The following is a 27,731-nucleotide window of genomic DNA, read 5'->3' as shown; positions in this document are numbered from 1 at the left end:
GTCAGTGTGTCCTGAAGAATTTTCTTCCCATACCTAGAGAAAAAGTTCCAAGCTTGAGAAGGGAAAAGCTTGCTGTGTAGTAGCCCAGGAAGGGAAGGTGAACTGGATATGTGCTCAGAAGATTTTTCTCTTCTGTATTCAAGTCTGACTTATTTGCCTTATTTATTTATTTATTTTGGTGCCAGTACTGGAGCTTGGACTCAGAGCTACCTGGGTGCTGTTTCTCAGCTTTTTCTGCTCAAGGCTAGTGCTCTATCCCTTGAGCCACAGCTCCGCTTCTGGCTTTTTATGGGTAACTGGAGATAAGAGTCTCACAGATTTTTTCTGCCCAGGTTGGCTTCAAATCCGAATCTTCAGATCTCAGCCTCCTGAGTTAGGATTACAGACATGGACCACCAGTACTGAGCTACATGAGTATTTTTATTCCAGTGAGACTTTAGGATGGGGGGGTAGGCTTGTCTCCCAGCTCCCCAAGTCCTCTCTCACCCCACCACAATGGATGGAGATGCCAGGGTCTCGATGTGAGTTGGCTTTGTGTCTCCTGCTTCCAGCCACTGCAGCCCCTTTGGAGCCTCTTAGCTCAAGGTCTGCAGGAAGTCCACCAGCAGGTGCTCTGGGAAGCCGAAGTCCATCTGCAGCAGCAGAAAGCCCTAAAAGGAAGGGCAGGGGTGAGGAGACAAGCTGTGTGGGGATCCCAGGCAGCCAGCCACCTGAGAGCTGTGCGGGGCTCTCTGCCAGAAGGTGGGGCGGCGCAAGGGCTTTGTACTCACATCCCGAGTGATGATCTCAGGGTTGATGATGTCAAAAAGGTCCAGGCCTTTACTGTTCATGAGAGCTGTAAACACCACCTCAAACCCTGGAGCAGAGGAAGGGGCCCTAGTCAGAATCACTTGGGGAGCAGGGTCAGCCAGGTCCCTTTGTTCCACGGTCCTGTGGGGCCCTCTGGGCACACATCTCTGGCTGGCTGAAGACATCCTGCTCAGAAGAGTCCTTGGACAATAGCTGTCTCCCCAGGTGTGCCGGAGATCACTCCTCACCCCCTCCAGAACATCTCAGTGCAGCTTACATGGTGGGGGGGGGCTCTCTGTAAAACCCATATAGTCCATCCTCATAGCTTTAGCTCATGGCACAGATTGGGGAATCAGGCTGAGCGAGACAAGACCCTTAGCCATGCTAAGTCCAGTATCTATTCCTTCCAACTCTACCAAAGCCCTGTGAATAAGCAGGTAGTGAAAATGAAGGCCCAGCAGGCTCAGTGGACCCAGCAGGACTTGTCCAAAAGTCTCTCACCGCTCCAACCTCTGAGTTAGACTTGCTGCAAATGGACAGATATCCTACAATGTCAAGGGTCACAAGTGGTTCAGGGATCCGCAAACCCCAGACTCTCATTTTACAGGAGAAGCTGTGGTTTGGGCTTGGGCCTTACCCTCCCAGCGGTGGGGGCTCTTTCTGCCACACCCAGTTGTCAGTAGAAGCGACACCTGGGTTCTAAAGAGAGTAGAGCTTCCCAATGGGGGTGGCAGGTGAAGTAGGATCAGGGGGGCTGTGCACCTGGCCGATCATTAGCATGCATTGCTGCTAGCAGGGAAAGAGGCTTGAGAGAAGGGACCAGAGGCCCTTGGATCTCTGCCTAAGAGGGGCCATCAAGGAGGTAGAGACCATGTGGAACCACAGCCCTCCCCCAAACCCCCCTTCTGTCCACTTACGAGACATGACCTCAGGGATCCCCACTGTGGTGACCATCGACTCTATGCAGCTCTGCATAGACTCAGAACTGCCCTGTGAATCAGAGGTCCAAGTTAGTACTCCCTGGGATCACTGCCTGGATGGGCAGTGACTGCATTGCACTCAGCCAAGAACTCCCCTGTCTCTGCGATCCAAACCACGGGAGCTCTCTGGACAGACACAGCTCCCAGCCATGAGCTAAGCAAGGGACCACCTTGTCGAATTTCTTTTGTACCCTTTCCTGATTTCGTTCAGGGCTCACTTCCTTTTTCTTTAAGGCATGAAGTCCTTCAGGGCCTACTTCTCCCTGACCACCTACCTCAGTCACGCTGGAAGCACTGGTTGGTTTAACCCTGAAATCAACAAAAGAGATGAGAATCAACCCCTGGAACACTCCCCGGCTGCCTCCCAGGAAAGAAATGAGAGGATTCTTAGATCATGTTTCTGTCTGATATTCAAGGCCTCCTTGGGAAGAGGGCTCTTTGGAGGCCTCTCTTGAGACTTGCCATTCTGGCTGCCCAGCCTTGGTTCTAGCAATCTCCTTCTCCTGCCAGGCCCTCCCTCCATTCCTGTGGGATCTCCTCCTTCTAAGTGTGGGCACTACAGAGAGGCCAGTTAGTCTTTGGTCCTCGAAGGAAGGAGCCAGATTCCATCCTCCAGCCCCACTCCCCCACCCCCCCTTCAGTCTTGCTCTGTGCTTGATCCCAGGTCAGATCAGGTCAGGAGAGGTTTAAGTTGATCCACTTCTGCAAGCCCATACCAGGACTCCACGAGGCTCAAGAAGAGCTTTTTCTTGGAATAGGAGGCTTGGATGGTGGTGCTGACCTCCTGGGGAGAGAAATCGGATTCTATAAGCCTGGCTTTCTGAGGCAAAAAGCACCCTGGATAGAAAGGTTGGAGTCTGGTCTTCTGAAAATGGAGAGGAAGCTGGGGCTTCAGCTCGGGGGAGGAGAGCTTGCCCAGTGCAAAGCCCTGACTTCCATCCCCAGCACCACAAAAAAGAAATAGTGATCTTAATAATTGAAAAAGTAAAAGTGCCGGGCACCAATGGTTCATGCTTGTATCCTAGCTTCTCAGGAGGCTGAGACCTGAGGATTGAGATTTGAAGCCAGCTCTCACACGAAAGTCTGAGAGACTCTTCTCTCTAATTAAACATCAAAAATGCAGAAATGGAGCAGTGGCTTCAGTGGTAGAGTGCCAGCCTTGAGTGAAAAAGCTAAGGGGCCCCCTACACAGGCCCTGTGTGTTCAAACTCCAGTACCTGCACACACACACACACACACACACACACACACACACACACACACACACACACACACACACACACATGGAAAAAAGGAAAAATGAAGGAAGTTCTCCAGCACCTGTGGTTTTAGGCTTAAGACCTAAACAGTCATGTGGACACTTCCTGACCTGTCCTAACCAGCCTGCATTCCCAATGGCTTCTTCCTGGTGGGGAAGAACCTCCCTGTGGCTCTCATTTTCCACACCCCAAGATGCTGGCATGGGGAGGGGGCCCTCAGCCATGCAGACATACCCAACTGAGAAGGGAGGAGCATGGTGAAAGGGCAGAGTCTCAGGTCCTGCTCTAGATTTACAAATCTGAGACTTTGGGGGAGTCTGTCCTTTGTCACCCTCCCCGGGACTGGTGTTCACACACGCCACCGTGTGAGAACCACAGCCCCTAATAGCCAGCAGAGAACCTCTGGATGTTGAGAATACTTTGAGTCAGCACCTTGCCTGACCACATATCAGAGTGATGGGAAAAATTAGTTACTGTCTATCTCTGCCCATTCCATGATAAGCTTCATGAAGTCAGAAACCCCATGGCCTGGCCCAGAGTAAGAACTCATCAGATGTTGAACATAAATGAATGTGTGACAGTGTTGGAGTGAAGACGTTATGGACTCCTGGATACATATGATGTGTGACCTTGAACACATGTCCTTGGTTCTTGACCTCTGAACTCCTTCTGTTCAGCAAAGGAGTGGTCCCCAGGCCACTTCCACCAAGGCTCAGGTTTACGTCTCCTCATTCCAGCTAATCTACACCTGCACAACCAACCACACCATCTTCTCTGTGGCTTCCACTTCCTCCTTCTAGCCCTTCCACTTCAGGACATGGTCTTAACCTACTTCCAGCTGACCACAAGTCCTTCAGTACCGCCCCCCCATACACACATCTATACTTAGCCTTTCCTCCTCAGCCCTGTTAATGGTTCCATCTGCCCAGACAACTGCCCCAGGGGATTCTGGCTAAAGCTGCCTTCTGGACTTTCTCCCTTCAGCTGCCTTGGGTGACAACAGGCATCAGCCAGATTGACAAGCAAGTAAGGGACATCCAGGAGCAGAGAACAAGAGTGGGCAATTGCAAAAGCCAGCAGGGGTGAGGCAGCGGGGAGAAGGGGATTGACAGGTGCTTGCTGGAGTCAACCAGGGTTTTTTTGCTTAACCAAACTTGAGTGGAACTCCTAAACCTTCTAGATCCAATGTGTGCTTCCTTGTAAACTCCAGTGTCAACAGGACTCCTCACCCTCATACATGATTCTGTCTACCATCCTCCACCATCCCATGATGACTGAATACCCCACTCATCTGTTTCCTTTCACTGCTGGTCCCAGGGCTTGAACTCAGGACCTGGGTGTTGTCCTTGAGCTTTTGTGCTCAAGGCTAGCTCCCTATCCTTTGAGCTACTGATTCACTTCTGGCTTATTCTGAGTAGTAAAATGAATAAGAATCTCAGGAACTTTCCTACCCTGGCTGGCTTTGAACTGCGATTCTCAGACCTCAGCCTCCTGGGTAGCTAGGATTAGGGGTGTGAGCCGTCAGTGTTTGGCTTATGTATCTCATCCTCAGGAATTGGTTGGGTTGGTTTAGCAGTCTCCCCAATGCCTCCACCCTTGCCCCTAAGGCCTTTTCTTTTCTGCCCCTTGACACCCACCTGCTCCCTCCTTTCAATTCCCTCTTGCCCAGTTGTATCTAGAGTCAAGCCCCACATCCCTATCCCGTTGCCTGCTCACAGCAAGACTCTGCAGCGGTCCCTGTGTCTACCACCTTGGCTACCGTAGTCTGCCTAACCAAGCTTGAATCAGGGCCATGCCTGGTTTTATTCTTTCACAGGAACTCTGCACGGTTCAGATTGTTAAATAACAAACAACATGACAAGTAAAACATAAACTAAGAGATTTTTTTCTTCAAAAAAGGCTGGTAGAACACTAGCTTTGAGCAAAAAAGCTCAGGGACACGCTCTGAGGTAAGCCCCAGTACTGGCACAAAAAAGAAAAGAAACAACCAATTACAGCAACAGGGTGGAAGAACTGGAAGGTTTCAGAGACCCCCCACACTCTCCCCAGTGGGCCAGGTCCCCTGCCCATCTCCCCTCACACATACTTCACCTCTTGGAAAGAATGAGCCTGAGAACCTTGTCCGTCTGCACGTGGGGAGAAGAAGGTCACCGCCACGGAAGAGCTGACCACGATGCCTCGGCTCTGACAGGAGATCCGGGGCCTCTTCAGGCAGTGCACAGTGACTTGGGCAAGGCCAGTTGGGAAGTTGCTAGAAAGCTGTAGGAGATAAGGGTCCCAAGGCCAGGACAGGAGTATCAAAGGGCTGTGGCCACTGTCACCCCAAGATAGAAGGAAGGAAGCTGAATGGGTCCCCAGGGTGGTGGCCCTGGCTGTGTCAGAGAACAGCAGTCATGATCCTTGGTGCTCTGGCCCTCCATTCTCTCCTCTATGAAATGACAAAGCAGTTCCTTCCCTGCTCAGTGCCCTGCACCTCACCTTCCTCATCTATAAAGTGCGGTGACAATAGTTACACACATAGGGCAACTGGGATTGGTGAATGAGAGAAAAGCCAGGCCCCATAAACTTCCTCCTGGGAGAGGTGGCCTAAGCCTCTCCCATTGTGTATGGGTCCCCACAGGTCCCCTGTCCTGGAATGGAAGGCAGGGCAGACATCAGATAGGCTCTTGACCCAGAAGGCTGTGCATTTGTGAGAGAATCCCAAATCTTCACAGTACTTTCTTTTCTTTTCTTTTTCTTTTTGTGCTATATGGGGGTCTTCAACTCAGGGCCTCACACTCTTGTTTAGCGTTCTCACTCAAGGCTAGTGTTCTGCCATTTGAGCCACAGCTCCACTTCTAGCTTTGTTGTGGTTCAGTGGAGATCAGAGTCTCACAGATTTTCTTGCCTGAGGTGGCTTCGAACTGCCAGCCACAGATCTCAGCTTCCTGAGTAGCTAGGATTCTAAGTTGAAAGTCACCAGTGCACTGCAAGAGACATATTCTAAGACCCTGAGCTCAAAGCCCAGTACCACAATTAAAAAGAATTGCTCTTAAAATGAAAACAATGGATGAATAAACAGATGAAAAATAGCTATTTAAAAAATTAGTGAACCATAGCTGGGCGCTGGTGGCTCACGCCTGTAATCCTAGCTACTCAGGAGGCTGAGATCTGAGGATCACGGTTCAAAGCCAGCCCGGGCAGGAGAGACCGTCCTATCTCCAATAAACCACCAGAAAACCGGAAGTGGCGCTGTAGCTCAAGTGGTAGAGCGCTCGCCTTGAGCTGAAGAGCTGAGGGACAGTGCCCAGGCCCAGAGTTCAAGCCCCACGACTGACAAAAAAAAAAAAAAAAAATTAGTGAACCAGGCATAGAGACACATGTTTGTATATCCAGCATTCTTGAGGCTGAAGAAGGATGATTGCAAGTTTGAGGCCAGCTTGGACTACATAGTGAGACACTGTCTCAAAAAAGAATGAGTCAGTCTGGGAATGTGGCTCAGTGGTAAAGTGCTTGCCATGCATGCCTGAAGTCCTGGGTTTGATTCCTCAGCACCACATAAATAGAAAAAGCTGGAAGTGGCGCTGTGGCTCAAGTGGTAGAGTGCTTGCCTTGAGCTGAAGAGCTGAGGGACAGCGCCCAGGCCCAAAGTTCAAGCCCCATGAGTTGTGTACCAGTGGCCTCAATCCATAATCCTAGTTTTCCAGGAAGCTGTATCTTGGAGGATTGCAGTTTGAAGCCAGCCCAGGCAGAAAAGTCTGTGAGACTCTTATACCAGCAAAAAGCCAGAAGTAGAGCTGTGACTCAAGTGGTAGAGTGCCAGTCTTGAGCAAAAAAGGCCTAGGAACAATGTTGAGGCCCTGAGTTCAAGCCCCACTACTAGCATGTAAACAAATAAATAATAAATATATAAGAATTGAAAAAATACTCACAGAAACTGATCAGAGCTTCACATAGAACTACAAAGAGCTGAGCTGGGCGTCGGTGGCTCATGGTGGCTCACGCCTGTAATCCTAGCTACTCAGGAGGCTGAGATCTGAGGATCGTGGTTCAAAGCCAGCCTGGGCAGGAAAGTTCGTGAGACTCTTATCTCCAATAAACCGCTAGAAAACTGGAAGTGGTGCTGTGGCTCAAGCGGTAGAGCACTCGCCTTGAGCTGAAGAGCACAAGGACAGCGCCCAAGCCCAGAGTTCAAGCCCCACATCCGACAAAAAAAAAAAGAACTACAAAGAGCTGAAAAACACAACAGAACAACTGACAGACTTTGAATATATATATATATATATATATATATATATAATGAAAATTCAAATACACAAGAATGGACCAAGTTGAGGAGAGGCAATAACTGAAGAGAGTGCCAAGAAATTTTCAAAGAGGATAGAAGATATCAACTCATAATGTAAATAGTCATGAGGGTTCCAAACCCCTAGCTGAGTGTTAAACACAGGCCAGACAATACAGGACTCTGGAGGCTGTGGGTGCAAAGTTGGCCAACTTCCTAAGACTCTAGTCCTTTACCCTCGACTGGTCTAAGCTAGCAGGTGAGTGCTCAAAATTGAGGTCTTGGGGCTTGAACTCAGGGCCTGGGTACTGTCCTAGAGCTTTTTTTCTCAAGGCTAGTTCTCTACCACTTGTGCCCCAGCTCCATGTCTGGCGTTTTTGGTTGTTATTTGGAAATCAAAGTCTCTTAGGGTTTTCTGCCTTGGCTGACTTTGAACCTCAGATCTCAGCTTCCAGAGTAGCTAGGATTACAGGCATGAGCCACCAGCACCCCCAGATTCAGTATTGCTTCTTAGTAAGATTATCCTGGCTTCCCTGGGGAAGAGACTGAAGGGACTGTTGGGATTTAGAAGGCTGGAAGTGGATCTTCACAGAGGAAAAACGTGGCTGGGCCTGGAGTGAGGGAGAGACAGAGAAACAGACAGATCCTAGGGACAGTGGTGTTGCAGGATAGGCTGGACTGGGTCAGGGGGATGAGAGAGGAGAACACGTCAAGGGCACGCACACACAGAGGGAGGGAGAAAGAGGGGTGTTCTAGGCCTGGGGAGCCTGGAAAGGGTAGGCAGGGAGTTCTGAAGGGAACTGGAACCAGACCAGGTAGAGGATAGTAGAGGAAGGGCAGCAGGTGTGGGCGGCGGAGGAGGGTGGGAGAGAATGCTACAGAGTAGAGCGGGGGCCGGGGGGGGGGCGGGGAGACAGTTCTATTAGGGACACTGATAACTCTTGGGAAGAAGATGAGTAGAAGGTCATAAGTAGTTGCTACTATTGTGGAGAAGAGATGGCGGAACAGCTAGAGGGGCAGCTAGAGAATTGAGGAGGGAAATTCCAACATGTAACCCAGGTAGGTGAGGCCCTGCCTCAGAGAAACACGAAGAAATTACAGTAGGATGGGAAAGCTGAGAGATTTACCCAAAAGGAGTGAGCGTCCACTTAAGGTCAGTACCATAGATTCTCAGTGGAACCCAGCATGGAGGCCTCACTGCTGCTGGGTAAAGCAGGTACAGGCTGAGGTTGCCTGAGGCTGGCTTTGGACAGTCCTATTTCAGGGCTGGGGTTAATCCTGGGTTTCAGTCCCCAGCCCTCTAGGGCACCAGGGCCTGCGTAAAGAGGCAGGAGATGGTCCTGGCCTTCACTGTGTCTCTGGGTATAGAGGGGGCAGCAGGACGGTACCTGGCTCTCTGTACTGGTGTGGGCACCAAAGTGATTTACAGAGCCAGATACCAGGGAGCTGTTATAATTGTCTCTGATGCTGTCATTGACAGGGTGCCATCTCCTGAAGCAGGAGCGAAGTTGGGGTACAGGAAATAAGCTCCAGACACAAGTAGTTACCTCCAGAAAGGCTTGCTGGTTGGTGTTGAAGCCTCGGGACTCCAGAATATCCTAAAAAAAGACAAGAGGGGGAAGAAGGTAACCCTCAGAAAGATACCACATGACTGGAGTAGGGGGTCAGGGAGGGGTCCCCTTCCCAACCCAGATTCCCAGTGCTGCAAATAAATCTGAAGATGCTCTGGGCAGGGTACAGTTTAGGGAAACCCAGCCTGGCTGGAGGCGTGGCTTCTGTACTCTACTCAGCCATGTTTAGGCTGTGTGACCTTAAGGGAGTCTTTTCCCCACTAGGGTCCTCAGTTTCCCTATTAAACTAAGGAGTACAAGACTTCGGAGACACCTCCTCCAAGCTGTGTGACTTGGAAGGATATTTACCCTCTTGGAGCTTTGCTGTGTTTTTACTTATTCTTTCTTTCTTTTGCAAAAATGGAGAGGGTAATAATACTTACCCACAGGGTGAGTGCAACAAAAAAATAAATGCGACTGTGACTATAAACGTTCATAGCAGCTTATACTTATTGTAGTTAATATGCTCCACGCTCCAGTTATGTCTACACCTGTCTGTCAGTTGGCTCCTGAGCCAGCTCAGGCCCTGCATGTAGTGAGCTCTGTGTGTGTGTGTGTGTGTGTGTGTGTGTGTATACACAGGTGTTCCAGCAGCCCCGCCCCTCACCTTGAATTCGGCCCCTGTCAGGCTGAGCACAAGCTGGTCATCCTGGAAGGCGGCCTTGGCCAAGTTGTCGAGGACGTGGTCGGAGAACCAAAAGTAGAGCATGCGGCCATCCCCCAGCAGGGTGGGGGAGAAGGTGGGGAGAGGGAGGTCCTCGGAGGTGTTTTTGTAGAGGAGATAACCCTGGAAGAAGATGGATGCTGCCTGTTCTTCCCCTGTGTGTCCCTGCTGGGCTCAGAGTCAGCTCAGGGAGATCATGAGGAGGAGCCAGCCAGCCCAGGGAGATGGGGAAACTGAGCAAGGGTGGCACTCGCCTTCATTGATTCAGTAGATACACCGCCAGCATGGAGTGAAGTGGGCCTGAGACCCAGTCACCACATCACAGGCTGGCGCTGTGGTAACAGCAGTGACCACTGCCGCTGGTAGCCATGGATCACTGTGCCCTCCACCCCCAGTGGGCATGGAACACTGCATCTTGGCAGCTGGGGCAGGAAATATACCACAGTCCGATTCCCAGCCCCTCCGATGTCTGCTACCCTAGGGCTGTGAAGGGCCAGGAGTACCCATGACCCCTCAATTCTCCTTGTGTTCACTTTTCTGGGGAAATTACAAGGGCTTCCTGTTCCCTAAAACCCAATTCTTGGCTGGGCTTATGATTACCTCCATTGAACGTCTCAGCTTCCCCTGCAGCTAGGTGTGACCCTGTGGCCCAGGTCACAGAGGCTGTGGCCGTCAGGTGACAAGACAGGGATGGAGTCTGGGGACCTGACCTGGCTGTGTCTCCAGGCCCACTCTGGACTGCAGCACTTGAGCTGCACACATGGAGATACACATGGGAGGGGGGGTGGGCGGGCTTAAGCTGCTACCCTTCCTGTAATCCTAGCTACTCAGGAGGCTGAGATCTGAGGATCACGGTTCCTGGGCAGGAAAAAAAGTCCATGAGACTCTTATCTCCAATTAACCACCAAAAAAATCAGAAGTGGAGCTGTGGCTCAAAGTGGTAGAGCCCCAGCCTTGAGCAAAAACAGGCCCTGAGTTCAAGCCCCACAACCAGCAACATGAACAAATAAGCTGCTACTTTCTTTGTTATAGCAACAGAAACCATATCCTAGCTAAATCAGGGATCCATAGCTTTCCTCAAAGTCCTCCAAGTGGAGTTTAACTCTCCCAAATGACTGCTCTAGAAGATACTGGAAGCCCAGTAAATCTAGAATGGAGCTGGTGTCTGGCTGGGCCCTCCGAGAGGGGTACCTTGGGCCTGTGGAGAGCCCACACACCCGGGCTGAGGCTCTGCCTTCCTGGGCACATCACGACACGCTCTGCAGGAGGGATGGCGTCCATGGGGCAAAGCTCCAGGGAGGTAGCTAGGTTACTGATTGGGTCCTAATCCCAGGAACACCCAGGGAGGTGAGACCCTGTCCCCTCTGGCTATGCCCACCTTGTGGTGGGACTCCAGGTAGGTAGCTGTGATGACTGGCGATCTTGTCAGTGAAATGTCAACCCCGATGTCTCCATCAGAGATAATGCTGGCTGTGGGGAGAGAAAGTCAAGGTACTGTTTTATGATTCTTACATACATTTTTTAAAGCACTCAACTCTCATTTTTAAACACTCAATTTTTTGTGTGTTCAGTCGTGGGACTTGAACTCTGGGCCTGAGCCCTGTCCCTCAGCTCTTCAGCTCAAGGCTCGCACTCTACCACTTGAGCCACAGTGCCATTTCCAGTTTTCTGAGTGGTTCATTGGAGATAAGAGTCTCACAGACTTTCCTGGCCTGGCTGGCAGATCTCAGTCTCCTGAGTAGCTAGGATTACAGGTGTGAGCCACTGGCGCCCAGCTAAACACTCAATTTTTTTAAACACTCAATTCTCACAGTGACCCTGGTGAGGCAGATGTAATCATTATCCCCATTTAGTGAGGAAAGAATAAGTTTCAAGAGGTTAAACAACACGGCTTATGAGGCTATAGCTTTAGGGGGAAGCAGCTTGCCAGAGCCAGACCATAATAATCACCACGTGTCAGCCATCAGGGACCAAGCCACCCAGACAGAGATGTGACTGTCCCAAGATCACCCCCTGACTGTGGGTGAGTGCCACCATCACCTCCTTCTGAAGCATGCAGACAGAACTCACCTGCCCTTTTCTGGACAAAGTCAGCCATGATGTTGGAGATGACATTGACCTCTTTGCAGATCTGGAGTGGACAGGCAAATGGATCACCAGGAAGGCAGGGAGACCGGAGGAGGAGGAGTGGGTGGCATCTCCCTCCAGGCCAACTGCATGGGAATGGGGCAGGGAAGGGCAGGGAGGGGAAGGGCTGGTTCCTGGGCACAACTCAGCGCACCAGGTGGATCAGCTGACCTCACTCACCTGTCCCTTCAGGACCAGCTTCAGGGTGAAGGAAATGAAGTTTGTGAACAGTCGCTTGATCCATCCAGGCCTGAGGGGAGCAAGCACTACAGTAAGCCTTCAGTCCTGTGCAGCCACGGAGCATCCACTGTATGCTGGGACCCATTCTGAGCTCTGCCAGCCTCCTTCCCATAGCCCAGGCCTTCTCCTTCTCCTCATGTCCCAGCTGACACCATGAGCCTCAGCAGGATCCTCGGCCTCGGGCCTAGCCATGTCACGGGTGACTTCCGGTAGAGGACTCCGTTCCTACCACGCTCACAGCTGCCATGCATGCCTAGTATCCAGATTCACATGTCTGTCTGCTCTGGGGACAGAGAGCATCCCCCCTCCCCCAGCCCCCACATCCCTCCTGTGTCCAAGGGGTGTGTTCACAGGTCTGCTGAGACAAAGCTTCACCCTGCGACACAGGAGCTCAGATCCCGGGGTGGAGGATGCAGGATGCAGGTCCTGCTTCCTGCCTTGAGACAGCTGTGGGTGTGTAGAAAGTCACTTCGAGGACTGGGAGTAGCCGTGACGTGGTGGTAGGCCTGCGATGCATCATTAGCTCACTGGCCAGTGGCTGTGTGCCAATAAAACTTTATTGACAACTCAGACAGCAGCAGGTATCTTCTCCCAGCTCTGCCCAAGGAGGAGATTCCAGGTTTGCTTTCCCTGTTAACCGACCCGTGCCTCAGTTTACCCCACATGTGAAAAATAGGTATCCTAAAAGAATCTCCTTCCTAGCATTGGGTTGTGTACAGGTTAAATTCATGGATTTATCCAAAATACTTAGAATAATAGTATGTGGCTCAGAGCACGCTCTCACTATTATTTTTCCTCAGCCTTTGAGGGTGTATTGATGGGGATGAGCTAAAGGCCCTGATCCTTCCAGGTTTGGCTGCCACACGCACGGGGAGTAACACGCTATTAGGATGGGGACATAAGGAAGACTGAGGCCAGAGAGGCGGTGACTTACTCACGCTCCCCTTGGAGATGCAGCAGCAGCTTGTGGAAAGACAGGTGGCAGTCGGGAGCATCGGTCCTCACTCTGCCAGAGTCACAGGCTGCAGGAGCCCAACAGCACCTCAGGGTGAGCTACCAGGCTTTGCCCATGGGCGGCCCAGGCTAGCCGGTAGCAGGCCCAGCACTGGGAGCATCCTCTCTCCCATTTTCCCAGGCTGGGCCTTATCTGAAGATGCTCCCCCTCTCTCCCTCCCTCCCTCCCTCCCTCCCTCCCTCCCTCCCTCCCTCCCTCTCTCTCTCTCTCTCTCACACACACACACACACACATACACACACACACAATCTGCACAGTCTGGCATATGTGCTCCAACCCAGCCCTGGAGCCCAGCCTCCCTGCCTCCTCTAGGAAGCTGCACGTACTCAGCTGTGTGTTGATCTGCAGGTCAATGGAGGAATCGATCTCAAAGTCGACAGACTGCTCAATGCTCAACCTGCAAAAAGCCAAGGTCCCAGGACATTCATTTGGTCTTGAGTCCCAGAAAGACTATCAGGTGACCTGCCAGTGCCCAGAAATGCTCACCCCCAGGCGCTCGTGTAGCCATAGTTCAGGGTTCCCTTGAAGATCCCAGATGCATTTCGAATGGAGACATCGATAGACTTGGCTTCCATCAACTCCACCTGGCTGCTGGAGACCGACAGGTGGCTGATCTGAATGCTAGAAGAGATGGAAATAAGGAGGGCACCATGCGGAGAGGAAGAGGGAAGCCACACCTCTCCACAGGCTGGACAGGCACTGCCCAAGGTCCCTTCTGCCCTCCTAGGTCTGTGTCCACCCAGAAATCACCACACAGGTTCATCTGGATCACTAAGAACCCCGGCATCTAGTGAGGCTGTGACCCCCAAACATCCTCATCCCAGTCTACAGAACGTGCGACTATGTTGGCTGATGTTGCAGATGCGACCGTACAGGTGCTGTGAGGTTAGAGCCCTCGCGACAGGTGGGGTGAGCCCAGGTCACCTGTGAGGAGGCCATGGAATCACAAGCATGCCAGCAGGAAAGGGAGGCAGGAGAAAAGACCAGAGAAGTCAGATGTAAGCTTCTCTGCTGTTGGAGATGGAGGAGCTGCAAGCCAAGGTCTGTGGGAAGCCTCTAGTAGCTCGAAGGAAACAGATCTCTTCAGGAAGAGCACAAGGACTGGGAAGGTGGCTCAGTGGTAGAGCGCTTGCCTAGCATGCATGAGGCCCTGGGTTCGATTCCTCAGTACCACATAAGCAGAAAAAGCTGGAAGTGGTGCTGTGGCTCAAGTGGTAGAGTGCTAGCCTTGAGCAAAAAAGCTCAGTACAGTGCACAGGCCCAGAGTTCAAGCCCCAGGACTGGCAGGAAAGAAAGAATAAAGGAAAGAAAGGAAGAAAGAAAGAAGGAAGGAAGGAAGGAATGAAGGAAGGAAGGAAGGAAGGAAGGCAGGCACAAACCTGCTGTCATCTCAACTTGAATCTAGTGAGACCCGTGTCAGACTTTTAATTTTTTTTAAATGGAAGGTAATAAATGTGTTGTTTGAAGCTATTAAACTTGTAGAGATTGTTCGTGTGTGTGTGTGTGTGTGTGTGTGTGTGTGTGTGTGTGTGTGTTGGTCTGGGGTTTGAACTCAGGGCCTGGGCACTGTCCCTGAGCCTCTTTGTGTTCAAGGCTAGCACTCTAGACCATTTGAGCCACACCACCACTTCTAGCTTTTCTGAGTAGTTTATTGGAGATAAGAGGCTCATGGACTTTTCTGCCTGGGCTGGCTTTGAACCATGATCCTCAGATCTCAGCTTCCTGAGTAGCTAGGATTATAGCCATGAGCCACCAGCGCCCAGATATGCAGATTTTTTTAATGGGCAAGTAGGAAGTGAAAACAGAGGGCTTCCTGGAGGAGGTGAGGCTGGGGTAGAAGGTAGAGGGTCTGGGGGGTTAACAAGAGGACTTTCCAGGCTTGAGAGGACTCTAAGTACAGAAGAGGAGCCAGTCCTGGGGTCTGTGGATGGGCCTGAAATCCACACAGAGTCCTGGGCACCTCTGTGCCCTCCCTCCCCACCCGACCCCACCCCCTTGCAGAAGCTGCAGAAAAACATAGTGCTGCATTCCAGTGTTGCCAGCGCCCCCTGGTGTCTCTACAACAGACAAGATCCTTCAGTACCAATGTCTCTAAGATGGTCCAACTTCATTAAGTCTGTTTTAGGGGATTGGGAGGTGGGGGTTGGTTTTATGGCTGGGTGGCCTCTCAGCTACTTGATCTCCCTGATCATCTCTTTTCCTATGCGTTAAGCAGAGCCATTGGGGAATATGATAGATAAGGTATGGTGTGTGTGTGTGTTGTTTTTTGCCAGTCCTGGGGCCTGAACTCAGGGCCTGAGTTCTGTCCCTGAACTTCTTTTGCACAAGGCTAGCACTCTACCACTTGGGCCACAGTGTCACTTCTGGCTTTCTCTATAGGGCTTCGTGCATGCTAGGCAAGCACTCTATCCCTGAGCTACCATCTCGGCCCATAAGGTATGGTTTATAAAGTGGTCTGGCCCACAGCCGCCCTGGGATGCTGTCACCATAAAGTTAGGAGACTCATTGGCCAAGAGACCTCTGTTTCTTGCTCCATCTACCCAAGTAAGAGTCTCCCTTTCCTGAGGTAGCAGAAAACATCCTTCAAGGCTTGTTTCTTATGTGTATGTGGGGTGGTGGTGGCAGTACTCGGGCTTGAACTCAGGACCTGGCATTTGCTAGACAGGTGTTTGCCCCTAGCCTTTTTAATCAGGGAAGAAAAGGAACCCAAATCCTGAATTATATCATCCCAATCTCCACTTCCTGAGAAGCCAAGGTGCAGGTATGAGCCTTGGCACTCCACGAAGGCCAGATCTTTCAGAGCAGCAGGAAAGGCCCATAGGCTCCAATTGGCCCTCGAGAGCACTGTGGAGTGGAGGGTGAAGGGGCCTGTCCATGGAGAGGCTGGGTTCTCTGGCTGCCTTTTCTCCCTGGGATGGGGGTAGGTCTCTTGTCCCTCTTGCCCTGGGCCAGCCCACTCCCACCCTGGCCACTCACTTGTGCAGGCCGTACTTAACCCCACCCAGGAGCATCACAGACTTCTCGCCCTTGATGTCTGGGTAGTGGGCTCGCTGAAAAGCCTTCTGGATCACCTTGGCGGTCTCCTGGTTCACTGGAGAGATGGTATGATTGAAAGGTGGCGGGCCAGGCCTAGCCCCACCCCACCCGATTATAGGTTGGCAGGTCTCAAAATGCTGAGCGGTCACTCTGAGCCTCACTCGGTGCTAGTTATCTTAACGTGTGTAATCAGAAAACAGAACTATTATTAAAAATAGGGCCAAATATTAAAGGCAGAGAGAAACTCCAGGTCAAATGGCCAGTAGTCAGCTGAAACCTTTTCCATCCTTGCTAAAAAGCAAAAGAACATCTCTCCCTCACTCAGGTTTACCAAGCTGGCCGCTTTGCAGTTTACCACAAACTTTACTGAAGGCCACTAACAACCGAGGTTTATCATCAACTGTACTATTAGGAGCTTACCATAAAAATCATTTCTGTAAAATAGACTACCCCTACCCAAGGTTATGTTTTGACTTCTATAATCCACGAATGTGTTTTGATTTTTGTAATCAAGTATCAATAATGTCAATAACAGTGATAGTATCAATCATGCTGACCAAGTCAAGATTATGTTTTGCCTATGCTCTTGTAACTCAAGGCTAATGTTTTGCTTCTGTAACCTTGCTTGCTTGCTTTGGTAAACATCACCTATGTGAAACCCCTTCCTATAAAAATCCCTGTGGAAAGCAAACGGAGCTGTTCTCTGAAGCTCTGCGAGGAGCTGGAGACAGACTCCATGTGGCTAATAACAGCTTCCAGCCAGATTGACTGAGTGCTGGTGATTTCTTTCACTGATCGTGGGTTTGAGCCCCACTGGCCCCGGGAAGTTGGGGTACTGCAGTTATATGTTGATTCTCGGGGGACCTCCAGCCAGACACCCTGCTCCCACCTCAGCTTTTGGATCTGAACACACAGGAACCCCGTGATCCTAGCCAAACACTGCCCTCCACCCCTGGCTATTCTCAGAACAACGCCCCTCATCCCCTCCCTAATACATCAGAGTCTAATCCTAGGTCTCACACTTAGTATAGTTGATGTCAGAGACTATCAAATTTAGCTTCCCAGGGCACTTATTGTATTGAGCAAGAGGCCCAGGCTCAGAGAGGGGAGTGTAAGTGTCCAAGGTCACACAGCAGTTGGTGACAGAATTTCCCTAGCCTAGGCTTATGTGATACCTGATTGGATGTAGTATAATCTCTGACAGTAAGTACACTCCAGCATCACCTTTGTCCCCTAACTTGATCCCTCTGAATCCCAGGCTGACCCTACAAATACAAACCACCATACCTAGCCTTTTGCAGCCTAGTAATGGCTTCAACAAAGAGCTTGACTTCAAGGGGAGGCCAGGAGAGAGTGGAGGGCCTGGCTCTGCCTGTATCGTTCTCTCCTGGCTGCATGGGCCAGCCTTGCTGGGAGGTGGACGTGGTACTTACACACCAGAAGGGCAGGCTTGGTGATGCGGCATACGATCCCTGCCGCATACGATGTGTCTGCAGAGCAGGCGTGGGCACTGGCCAGCACACTCAGGCTCAGGAGAGTGAGGGCAAGCATGGTTCTCCGGCTACCAGCAGGCAAATGGCCCTGGCCAGGCAGCCTGAGCTTTTCTATGCATCCGCCCAGCACCCATGAGACAAGCTGCTTCCGGGCAGCAAGGTCTCTCTGGCCCCGGGATAGGCCTCCTTCCTGCCCAGCCCTTGGCCTCTTCTTGGGCTCAGGGCTGGACAAGGGACCAGGGCACCCCACCCTCTGCATGTCCCCCTCAACCATCTGTGGCCTACTTGCCATCCCTTGTATTAACTGGGCAATGTTATACGATTATCTGGAGGATCTTTAATAAGCTTCCTTGAATTCTTGTTTTTCCTTTTACTTAAATAAGAATCTAAGAGGGAAACTCTTTCACTTGCCATAAATAGATTAATGATGTGAAATAAAGATATTCCAATCTTGCTGGACAATGACCTAAGTTGGAGGCCTGTGGTCTTCTGTCAATTAAAACCAGCCAGGTGCTGGGTGGCTCATACCTGTAATCCTATCTACTCAGGAGGCTGAGAACTGAGCATCGCAGGTCAAAGTCAGCCTGGGCAGGAAAATCCATGAGACTCTTATCTCCAATTAACCACTGAAAAGTTGGAATGGAGGTATGACTCAAGGGGTAGAGTGTTAGCTAGCCTTGAGCAGAAAGAGCTAAGTGAGAGCGTAAGGCTCTGAGTTCAAGCCCCAATATGGCACAATAAAATCAATCAATGGATACTTAAAATGCTTTTAAAAAGCAGCTAAAAAGGGATCTTAGCACCACCTCTCTTCCCCTGTTGACACTTGAAACACAGGAAAGACCCCAATATCTTTGCAGTGTTTAAGCCACTCATCTGTGCCATGGGCCACCACTTTGCGTGTCCCTGGCATACATCTTGCTCTTTGGGATGTTCTGACCTAGAGATCATTGCATTTAGCTTCCATAGTCCCTTTTTGAGGAAGCAGCTGTGGCCCAGAGAGGGCAGAGTATCTGGCCAAGATCACACAGAAGTTGGTGACACAGCTTCCTCAGGCTGGGATGTACAAGTCCTAGGATATTGAAATGCGCTCTCTCTATAGCTTTGCCAAGGAAATGGTGGATGGGAGCAGACTCACTCCTGAGCAGGCCATAGCTGTTAGAAGCATACTCAGAGCAGGGCTGAGTACTGCCTTTCCCAGGGTTCAGAGAGGTTAGGCTACTTTCCCCTGGTACCCACAGGCCGGGCAAGTGCTCCCCTCAGCTGAAAGGGCAGTGCCCACTGGCTATCTGAGGGCTGGGGCTGGAGGATGACCTTTAGCCCAGAACTCTCTGTGATCTCCTCCCACAGGCAGGCTGCCAGGCAGTCTGGTGGCTCCTGGATCACGAGGACTTCCTGGGGCCATTGTCCTCCTGGCTGTTGTTTATATTTCATTCCTGGGGCAGAGGGTGATGACCAGCAGTGCCCAGGCAGGGCTCTGGTGGTCAGCAGAGGGGAAGAGAGAGACAGGCTGCTCTAGCCTATGTCCCAGCCCAGGAGCCTGGCACCCGCAAGGTGGAGTGGAGAGCAACGCATTTATTGGGCATGAAATTTAAGAAATGCTGGGAAACCTCAATAGCAGATATTTGAATGAAATGTTTTGCAAATCAGGATGTAAGCAGGTATTTGTAGAGCCATCCTCAGAGCAGTTAAACTAGGTTTTTAGTCCTCAGGCCAAAACTCTAGGAGTCCCACATTAGACCCAGCTATATGTCTCCATAGGCCAAATACAGAGACTTGGCCAGGGGCTGGGAAGGTGGCTCAGTGGTAGAGCTCTTGTCTTGCATGTATGAGTCCCTGGGTTCGATTCCTCAGCACCATATAAGTAGAAAAAGCTGGAAGTGGCGCTGTGGCTCAAATGGTAGAGCACTAGCCTTGAGCTGAAGAGCTGGGAGAGAGTGCCCAGGCCCAGAGTTCAGGCTCCACAACTGACAGAGAGGGGGGGGGGAGACATGGTGAAGGGTAAAGGAGATTTATTACATGGCAGCACTGGGAAGATGGTATTTTAGTATACCTTTAGTCATCTATGGGGGCTTCAAATTTACGTTCAGGTTAAATAGGGAGAAATTGGGGCCAGGGGTGAAAAAAGATATTCATAGCTAAAACAGTTCTGGGTGTGGCCTGGCTGACCACAAGGTCAGTCTTCCTCTCTAGAGGCCGGTGGGTGGGTGGCCTGTAGCTTTTGGCTATTTTCTTCAAGATGATGGGCTGACAGACTTTGCCTGTTCTACTAATGACAAAGATCATAAGTAGGCCAGAGAAGACCACTTGAAAGAAGTCTTTTAATGGGTCCAGTGTTGCAACACTAGAGGCACAGCTCAGAAAGGTGTTCCCCAGCTAGCTCAAAAGTGAGCTGAGGGCTGGGAATGTGGCTTAGTAGTAGAGTGCTGGCCTAGCATGCGTGAAGCTCTGGGTTCGATTCCTCAGTACCAAATAAATAGAAAAAGGCAGAAGTGGTGCTGTGGCTCAAGTAGTAGAGAGCTAAACTTGAGCCAAAGAAGCTCAGGGACAGTGCCCAGGCCCTGAGTTCAAGCCCCAGGACTGGAAAAACAAACAAAACAAAACAAAAGTGAACTGAATAGCCTGCTTATATAGCTAGAAAGCAAGGTGTGTGTGGGGGGCGGGGGGGGGGGGACGGGTATTTGCATCAACCCTGGCAAAGCCCTTCATGCAAATGAAAGATTGTGATCTGCACCAATCACAAGCTTTCAGCTGGGCCACCAGGGAAAACCACTAGCCCTCTTACCTAGGTAAAATGACAACAGGCTCCCAAGTTCACCAAGGCTTGTGAACTGCACAAGCTGCACAGTTGTGGCTGGAATAGTGTCTTCTGCAGCGGGGATTGTGCTTCAGCAACCAGGAGCAGTGTTTGCAGAGTGGCTTCCACAGGACACCTGTGGAGTGTCCTAAAGCAAGTAGGCTGCCATGAAGGCAATCTGACCTGCTGTTTGGCTGGCAGTTCCCTGACCAAGGCTGCCAGCAACAAGGAAGAGGCCCATCAAACAGCTAATTGTGCCCAGAAAGTATTAAAAGGATGTTTGCAATAGAGACTTAAGGAAAACTCAACATGGAACTAACATTCTAATAGCGCTCAACAGTACTACAGTTTCTAACTCCTGTCCCTGTGCCCCAGAGAGAAATAGGCTTCTAATCTCAGATTCATTTATATGCAATACCATGAAGAAATGCAATGGGGAATATAGAGTGCCAGAGGCTGGGGAGAAGAAAATCGGTGTGTCATTGTTGAATGTGGACAGAGTGTGAATGCCCCAAATGCCACAAAACAATGTTGAAGAGGGACTGAAATGGCAGGTCTTACTATTTATATTATCTCTGTAAAAGAAAATCAAGATTAATGCAAAAAGATCCATAATGAACAAAGTATGAAAACTTACTAAAGATTGAATCAGTGTCACTGATTTTTCCTCCCCCAGAGCTTATGACAGCACTGTTGTTGAGTTTGATCTACAACACAACAAGGTGCCAGCCCGATTCTAAGGTCTTCCTCTACCTGATTCAGTGACCTACAAATCACAGCTTTAGAGCATGAATCCAAGAAGAGGAATTTGTGGCATGTCTGGACACAGAACCCAGTGGAAAATTCCAGTCTTCCTCTCTCAGATTTATTGATCTAACACTTGGGTAGATCTTAGTCAAGAACACAATAGCAAAGCCAGACAAGGTGGCTTTAACTGCTTGGGAGGTGGAGATTAGGGTTCAAGGCAAGCCCAGGCATAAAATTTGCATCTCAATTAATGGTTAAGAACAGTAGTGTGTGTGCCTACCATCCCCAGCAACACAGAGACACAAGTAGGAAGATCATAGTTCATGACAGCCTGGAAGTAAAGTGAGAACTTATCTCAAAAAATAATTAAGGCAAGCCAGGTGCCAGTGGCTCACACCTGTATTCCTAGCTACTCAGAAGGTTGAGATTGGAGGATCACAGTTCAAAGTCAGCTCAGGCAGGAAAGTCTGTGAGACTCTTATCTCCAATAAACCACCAGAAGTGGCACTGTGGCTCAAGTGGTAGAGCGCTTGCCTTGAGCTGAAGAGCTCAGGGACAGCGCCTAGGCCCAGAGTTCAAGCTAATAATAATAATAATAATAATAAAGTCAGAAAGGAGCTGGAGTCATGATTCAAGTGATAGAGCTACTGCCTAGCAAGTACAACCCTGACTTTGCTCCCCAGTACCACCAAATCAAATAAACAAGCAAACAACAACGCTAGCAAGACTTGGAACTTAATTATTGGCTGTGGAGAGTAGGAGAATGAAGGCATGGGAAGGGGAAGTGTCATCAAGGAGGAAAGTATACTAGTATGGTGATGGAAATGAGCTTTGTATCCAGCAATCAGGGTATCAGGCCACTAACCTCATAGTTTGTGTCCTGGCCCCCTAACTCTCATTCCAAGAGGTAGGGGGTGGTTATGATGACGACTCCTGGAAATCTTGAATCTCTCTGGAGGGTTATCAGTGGACGGCTTACTGAGGCTGACTGTTCTGTCCCCTCTGAAACTCGTGCTGGACTTCGATCCTCCGTGTGAGGTACCAGAGGGTGGAAACTTAGTCTGACTATGGTATTTAGAGTAGGGGCTGTTTAAAACAGGGATTCGAATTATATAAAATAATCAGACTGGAGCCTTCATGACTGAGGGAGACCAGAAGACACATGACATGCAGTTACACACACATGTGCATTCGTTCCTTGATTCTGAGTCTTCCATTAAGACCCCATATGGTTTGGGGACACTGCCAGCAAGAAACCATCACCAGATATAGCCTGTTGGCCTTACGCTAGAAGGTGAGCCAAACAAATTGACTTTTCTTTATAACTGGTCCTATTTGCTAGGTACCTTTATTGTGTTCTTAGCAAGAGAAAGTGGAATAATGCAGACATCTAGGTCCAAGGGCGGCTAGCGGTGTCAGCCAACTGGGGCAGGAAGATGTGGCTCCAGGCTGCAGGGAGAGACCCAATGACTGGAAGGATGGGAGGGGCCGAAGCCTCCTGAATGCACCCAAGGCCTGAGGGAGGGGCTGGATCTTCCCACAGAGGTCAATGACCTGGAGAAACCCACACTGCACTGGCCATTGTCACAGCTCAAACTACAATGGGGTCTGGGGTTTGGAGCTCTTCAAGTACCAATGGCAGCTTCTCAAAGTCCCAGGAGCTCTGGAGCAGCTGGCTGTACTCATGAAAGGCAATGGTTAACTTCCAGGCTGGTTATTAAACACAGCACCTATTTAGATTTAAATTATAGAGGGAGGTGGGGGAAGAAAAGCACTAGAAAGTGTTATGCTGAGCAAAATATGCTATATGCTCATCTGAAATATCCAAGTGACAACCCTTGGTGCGATTATACACACCCACAATGACAGGAAGGTAAAACAGTCTCGGCTGGGAGCATACTAGCTAGAAGATAGAGCACTGACAGTCTGAGTGAGGGTGAAAATGGCCGAGTAATTTGTCTGCATGTGTGAAAATAGAACAATGAAACCTGTTGAAATTGTTTTAAGGATGAGGAGGGGGTTAAGGAAGAGTAACAAAAGGAGGGGATTCATCAACACACATTGCATACGTAGGTGGAAATGTCACAGTGAAAGCTCTCTTGTACTCTGAATGTACACTAATAAAAATCATAGAGACTATGCCAGGGGTTGGTGGTTCATGCCTGTAATCCTAGCCACTCAGAAGGCTGAGATCTGAGTATTGATCCAAAGCCAGCCTGGGTAGAAATGTCTGGAGATTCTCATCTCCAATTAGCCACCATAAAACTGGAAGTAGATTTGTGGCTCAAAGTGATAAGAGTGTTAGCCTTGAGGAAAAAAGCTCAGGGACAGGGCCCAGGCCCTGAGTTCAAGCCTCAGGACCACCACCAACAATAACAACAACAAAAATCACTGAGGCTACTCAGGAGGTGGAGGATTGGGAGAACTGTAAGAAGCAGCCCACACCCATTGACCTTCTGCCCCCTAGTGGCTGGTGTCTGGACAACCCAAGCTAGATGCTAGCAGGCACTGGTGCCTTTATGCTGCTATTAACAGCAGCTACCCAATGAATGCATGCACACACCTGACACTCCTACGTACACACAGACCCAGCGAGGCATAGAGATGCACACACGACCTGCCTGTGAGGCACATGCCTCATGCATCCAAGGTAGCTGCCCAAGTCTTTGCTTTTATCTTTAAAAATGGTCTCCTGAAGGCAGGTGTGGTGGTACACACCTATAATCCCAGCACTTGAGATGCTGAGGTAGAAAGATCTCACGTGCTAGGTCAGCCTGGGCTACATAGTGAAGACCATTTCAAAAAATCAAAAACAAGGCTGGAGGGGGTGGATCAAGTGGTAGAGTGCCTGCCTAGCAAATGGGAAACCCTGAGTTCAAACTCCGAAACCTCAAAAAAAATATCTTCATAGGCTGCATATTCAAGAGACTAGTAGTTAGCATCTCTGGCACACTCATGCTCTGGGAACCACAGAAAGATTTGTCTTTTCTGCATAAGTAACAGATTCTTAGTTACCTAACCTTTTAAAATGCCTGGCTCTTTTACTTGTGTTTTACAAAGGATTTTTTGAATCCTCTTACAATGGAAAAGTACATGTATCTAATACATTTACAAACAACATATTGGTTTCTAGGAACTTCTAGCCAGTATGACCAGGTGCCTGGGTCACCCAGGTAATGGGCTACCGAGCCCTGTGAAGCAACCCCATGTGGTGGCAGAGCAGGTCACGTGTCACAGGGCCTGGGTTGAGGCTGAAGAACAGGTGGGAGATGATGTGCTGGCCCCCAAGGCTGGGGCCCACGCCAGCCCTCCCACCCCACCCCTGCACTTCCCTGTGATGGCCTCTCTGACCTCACCCCTACACACCACCTCTCCTGTTAAGCCCAGTCCAACCAGAGGGCTGGCATCAGAACACACTGCTCCTCTACCCTCTGCATCCTAGCCCTGTTCACCCACAGACCCACCATTAGGTGGCGCCTCCCTGGCATTTCCTCCTCCCGAGCACAGGCAGTCCTCTCCCACCCTGAAAACCCTGCCCCTCCCATCAGCAATTTCTGTCCCTCCTCTCTCCCTCCCTCTACCTGCGGCCCTGAATGGGATTGTCCAAGCCTTTGCCTGGCTCCAGCACTGACAGTGAGATTGAAGGTATTACAGATGTGCTTGCCAGCCAGCTGTGTGCAAAGTCCCCATCCCTGCACATAGAGAGGCCCCTAGGCTCCAGAGAGCCCAACTGTTAAGGTTTGAATCTCCACTGTCATCAAAGGCTCCTGTTGAAGGCCTGGGAGGTGAGTGGATCATGAGGGCTCTGGCCTCATAAATGGATGAGACTTGTCGATTTCATGGGGTTTTGGGAGGTGGTGGCAACGTTAGAAGGGAGGGCCTAATTGCAGAAAGCAGGTCACTGGAAGGTTCAATGTTGTCCCATGCCTATCCTGTCTCTCTTCCTGCCTCCTGCCTGCCCAGGTAGAGGCTCTGTCACACCACAGGCCTAGAAACAATGCAATGAAGTGGCCATGACTCAAACTTTTAAGCCAACAAACTCCCCCCCCCCAGTGGTACTGGGTTTGAATTCAGGGCTCCTGTGCTTGCTAGGCAGGTGCTCTGCCACATGAGCCATACCACCTGCTCAATCTTTTCCTCTTTTGATGTTCTCAGGTGTTTTCTTACCAAAATGGAGGACTGACATCAGCTCTGCCACCAGGTCTATAGTATGGCTCTCGGATGTCACCGATTGGCGACAGGTCCTCCTTTACCACTTCCAGCCCAGTGATGATATTCCTCCAGATGAAGTCTGCCTCCTCCTCACAGGCCACCCAGCATGGCCCCTGCAATGGGAAGTGGCCTACCTGCCTTTGTTCTCAGGTACATTCAGGGAAGAGGCCAATGACAATGAGCAACATAGTTGCCTGGAGGAAACCCCCACTCTCACTGGCCAAGGAAGAGCTAGGTGGATCCCATGCTTCTGGAGCCAGAACCCTGCATCAGCCTTGTTCTGTCAGAGCAGAAGAACCATCAGGAGTATGCAAGATGGCTGATGATGGTGGAGCTGGCTTGGAGAGTGGCACACACAGGGCAGGGAAGCAGCCCAGGCCACAGGCAGGAGCTGGAACTAAGGCCAAATGCTGCCCTTTCGATGAAATCTCAGCACTGTAATGAAGGCCTTTGAGCTAAGTGCATGGAGCCATGGAGGACCATCTCAACTCAGCTGGCTGCAGGTGTCAATCACAGCTGCCCAACACCTCTACCTCCACAGCCACACCTAGATGAACATTAGGAGAACTGGGCCTAGCCAAGTGACCCACAAAGCTGACAGTCACAGTTTATCTGCTTGCCATCATACACATTCCCTTAAGCCATATAACCTGCAGTGGGCAGCAAACACAGAAGAGCACCCACCACACCTCTGCATTGTGGCCCTGACATCCTGTGGCTTGGAGATTGACTATCACTAATACATCATGCTGTGTTAAGTGGGGAGAGAGGGAAGGATACCTCATTCAATGGATATGGATATAACATACATACAAATTTGTACAAGATATTCAGAACAACGTAAGACACATGACAGTCACATGGCTTACTTCCGAAATCCGTCATCGACCAGTGGTCCCCTTTGTCCACTGCTTAGTCCACTCTCCCTTCACCCTCAGCCAGCACTTTGGCCAGAAGGGGTTCTCTAGCCATTGGGGGAACCCTAGACTTTCCTTTCTGAGGGGTCTAGCCCTCAGCAGTCCAGCCTGAGTTGGGCTGTTTCCTTAATGATCTAATACCAGGGAGTGGCAGTACTGAGACCCCGGATGGCCTCTGCCTCAGTTCCCTCCTGCGATCTATCACCTCAACAGGTAAGTTTATTTACCTATAGCCCTCCAATGTCCAGGTGCCAGCATCTGGTCAGGAGGGCCTTTCTGTAGCACTCTGTCACACAGGAGAGCAGTGGAGATGGCTCAAGTACTTTCCCTCTTCTCCATCTAGAGCCCCTGAATGTGCCCTGGAATGTGTCCCTGAAAATGGGATCTTTGAATATTTAAACCCAATGGTTGTTGTCTTTGTAAGAAGGCCACAGGAAGATACAGGCAGAGATGGGGTAAAGCAATGTAGAGATGGTACAGACATTGAAGTGGTACAGCTGTGAGCCAGAAATGTAAGAATGGGCAATTACCAGAAGCCAGAAGGGCCCAGAACATTCCCTCAGAACCCTGGGAAGGAAAAGAGCCCTCCACCACCTTGATGTCACTTCTAGCCCCTACCACAATGACAATAAATTGAGATGGGATGGTCTTGAACTTGGAATCCTCCTGCCTTAGCCTCCCGAGTGCTGGATTTACAGGCGTGTGCCACCACACCTGACAAATCTAAATTGTTTTAAGCCACCCATTTTGTAGTTCAGTTACAACTCTAGAAATCTAATATACTTGCTTATGAACCTAGTCCTCCAGCTCCACATGTGAGAAGAGGTGTGCGGTGGAAGTTGCTGAGTTATTCTAGGATGCTCATTTCAGGTCCACAATACTCTTAGAAAGACTCCAGTGAACCACCAGAAAGCTGAAAAGTAGAGCTGGGGCTTAAAGTGGTAAAGTGCTAGCCTTAGCAAAAGAGCTCAGGGATAGTGCCCAGGCCCTAAGTTCAAACCCCCAGACTGACAAACTCAAAAAAGTCACAATCAGCATTTACTTTGCAAAAGCCCACTGAGAAAAGCTGGGCACTGGTGGCCTGTAATGCTAGCTACTCAGAAGGCTGAGGTCTGAGGTTCACAGTCCAAAGCCAGCCCAGGCAGGAAAGTCTGTGAGACTTTTATCTCCAATTAACTACCAGAAAACTGGAGGTGGTGCTGTGGCTCAAGTGGTATAGAGCTCAGGGACAGTGCCCAGGCCCAGAGTTCAAGTCCCACAATGCAGGAGGCAGGGGCTGGCCCTTTCGAATTCTACCCCCAATGCTACTTGTGGGAAACCCAGAGAACTTTGCGTTTAGTGACAAAACTAGCATTAAAGGAATTCAAATCATGAAAGGATGCTCAGCTTCCAAATCATGCCATCTGAATGGGAGCCACTACTGCAGAACTGCCAAGGTGAAAGGTACTTAGCACCACCAGCTCTGAACGTGGAGGATTTAACCTTGGCAACTTCCTGCACCAGCCAGTTAGCATTTCAGTCCGGAAACAGGAAACACACTGTATTAGCAGATTAAGACTGCCATGACCTCACCATACCATTCTT

The 27,731-nt window shown here is 50.3% G+C and overlaps 1 protein-coding gene across 2 annotated transcripts; it reads right to left on the bottom strand.

Annotated features, from left to right (window-relative positions):
- Positions 1 to 405: 405 nt before the first annotated feature.
- Cetp (cholesteryl ester transfer protein, plasma) lies at positions 406 to 17,550 on the bottom strand. Of its 2 annotated transcripts, XM_013027878.1 has the most exons (16): positions 17,418 to 17,550; positions 15,925 to 16,039; positions 13,435 to 13,569; positions 13,275 to 13,345; positions 12,868 to 12,955; positions 11,874 to 11,943; positions 11,637 to 11,697; positions 10,945 to 11,036; positions 9,510 to 9,689; positions 8,840 to 8,890; positions 5,120 to 5,287; positions 2,486 to 2,553; positions 2,045 to 2,078; positions 1,707 to 1,779; positions 771 to 856; positions 406 to 650 (listed from the first exon to the last, which is right to left on the bottom strand). In XM_013027878.1, the coding sequence occupies exons 1-16, from the start codon at positions 17,533 to 17,535 to the stop codon at positions 576 to 578; spliced, it is 1,485 nt and encodes a 494-aa protein (XP_012883332.1). In that variant the 5' UTR covers positions 17,536 to 17,550; the 3' UTR covers positions 406 to 575. The 2 variants fall into 2 exon arrangements, with proteins under 2 accessions (XP_012883332.1, XP_012883333.1); XM_013027879.1 differs by lacking the exon at positions 15,925 to 16,039 and having other exon boundaries at positions 17,418 to 17,541.
- Positions 17,551 to 27,731: the final 10,181 nt, after the last annotated feature.

Source organism: Dipodomys ordii, unplaced genomic scaffold (genome assembly GCF_000151885.1).
Source record: "Dipodomys ordii isolate 6190 unplaced genomic scaffold, Dord_2.0 Scaffold106, whole genome shotgun sequence".
In the NCBI taxonomy this organism is placed as follows: Eukaryota; Metazoa; Chordata; class Mammalia; order Rodentia; family Heteromyidae; genus Dipodomys; species Dipodomys ordii.
Note: the sequence above shows the minus strand (reverse complement) of the source record. Positions and strands in the feature narration are given on the sequence as shown.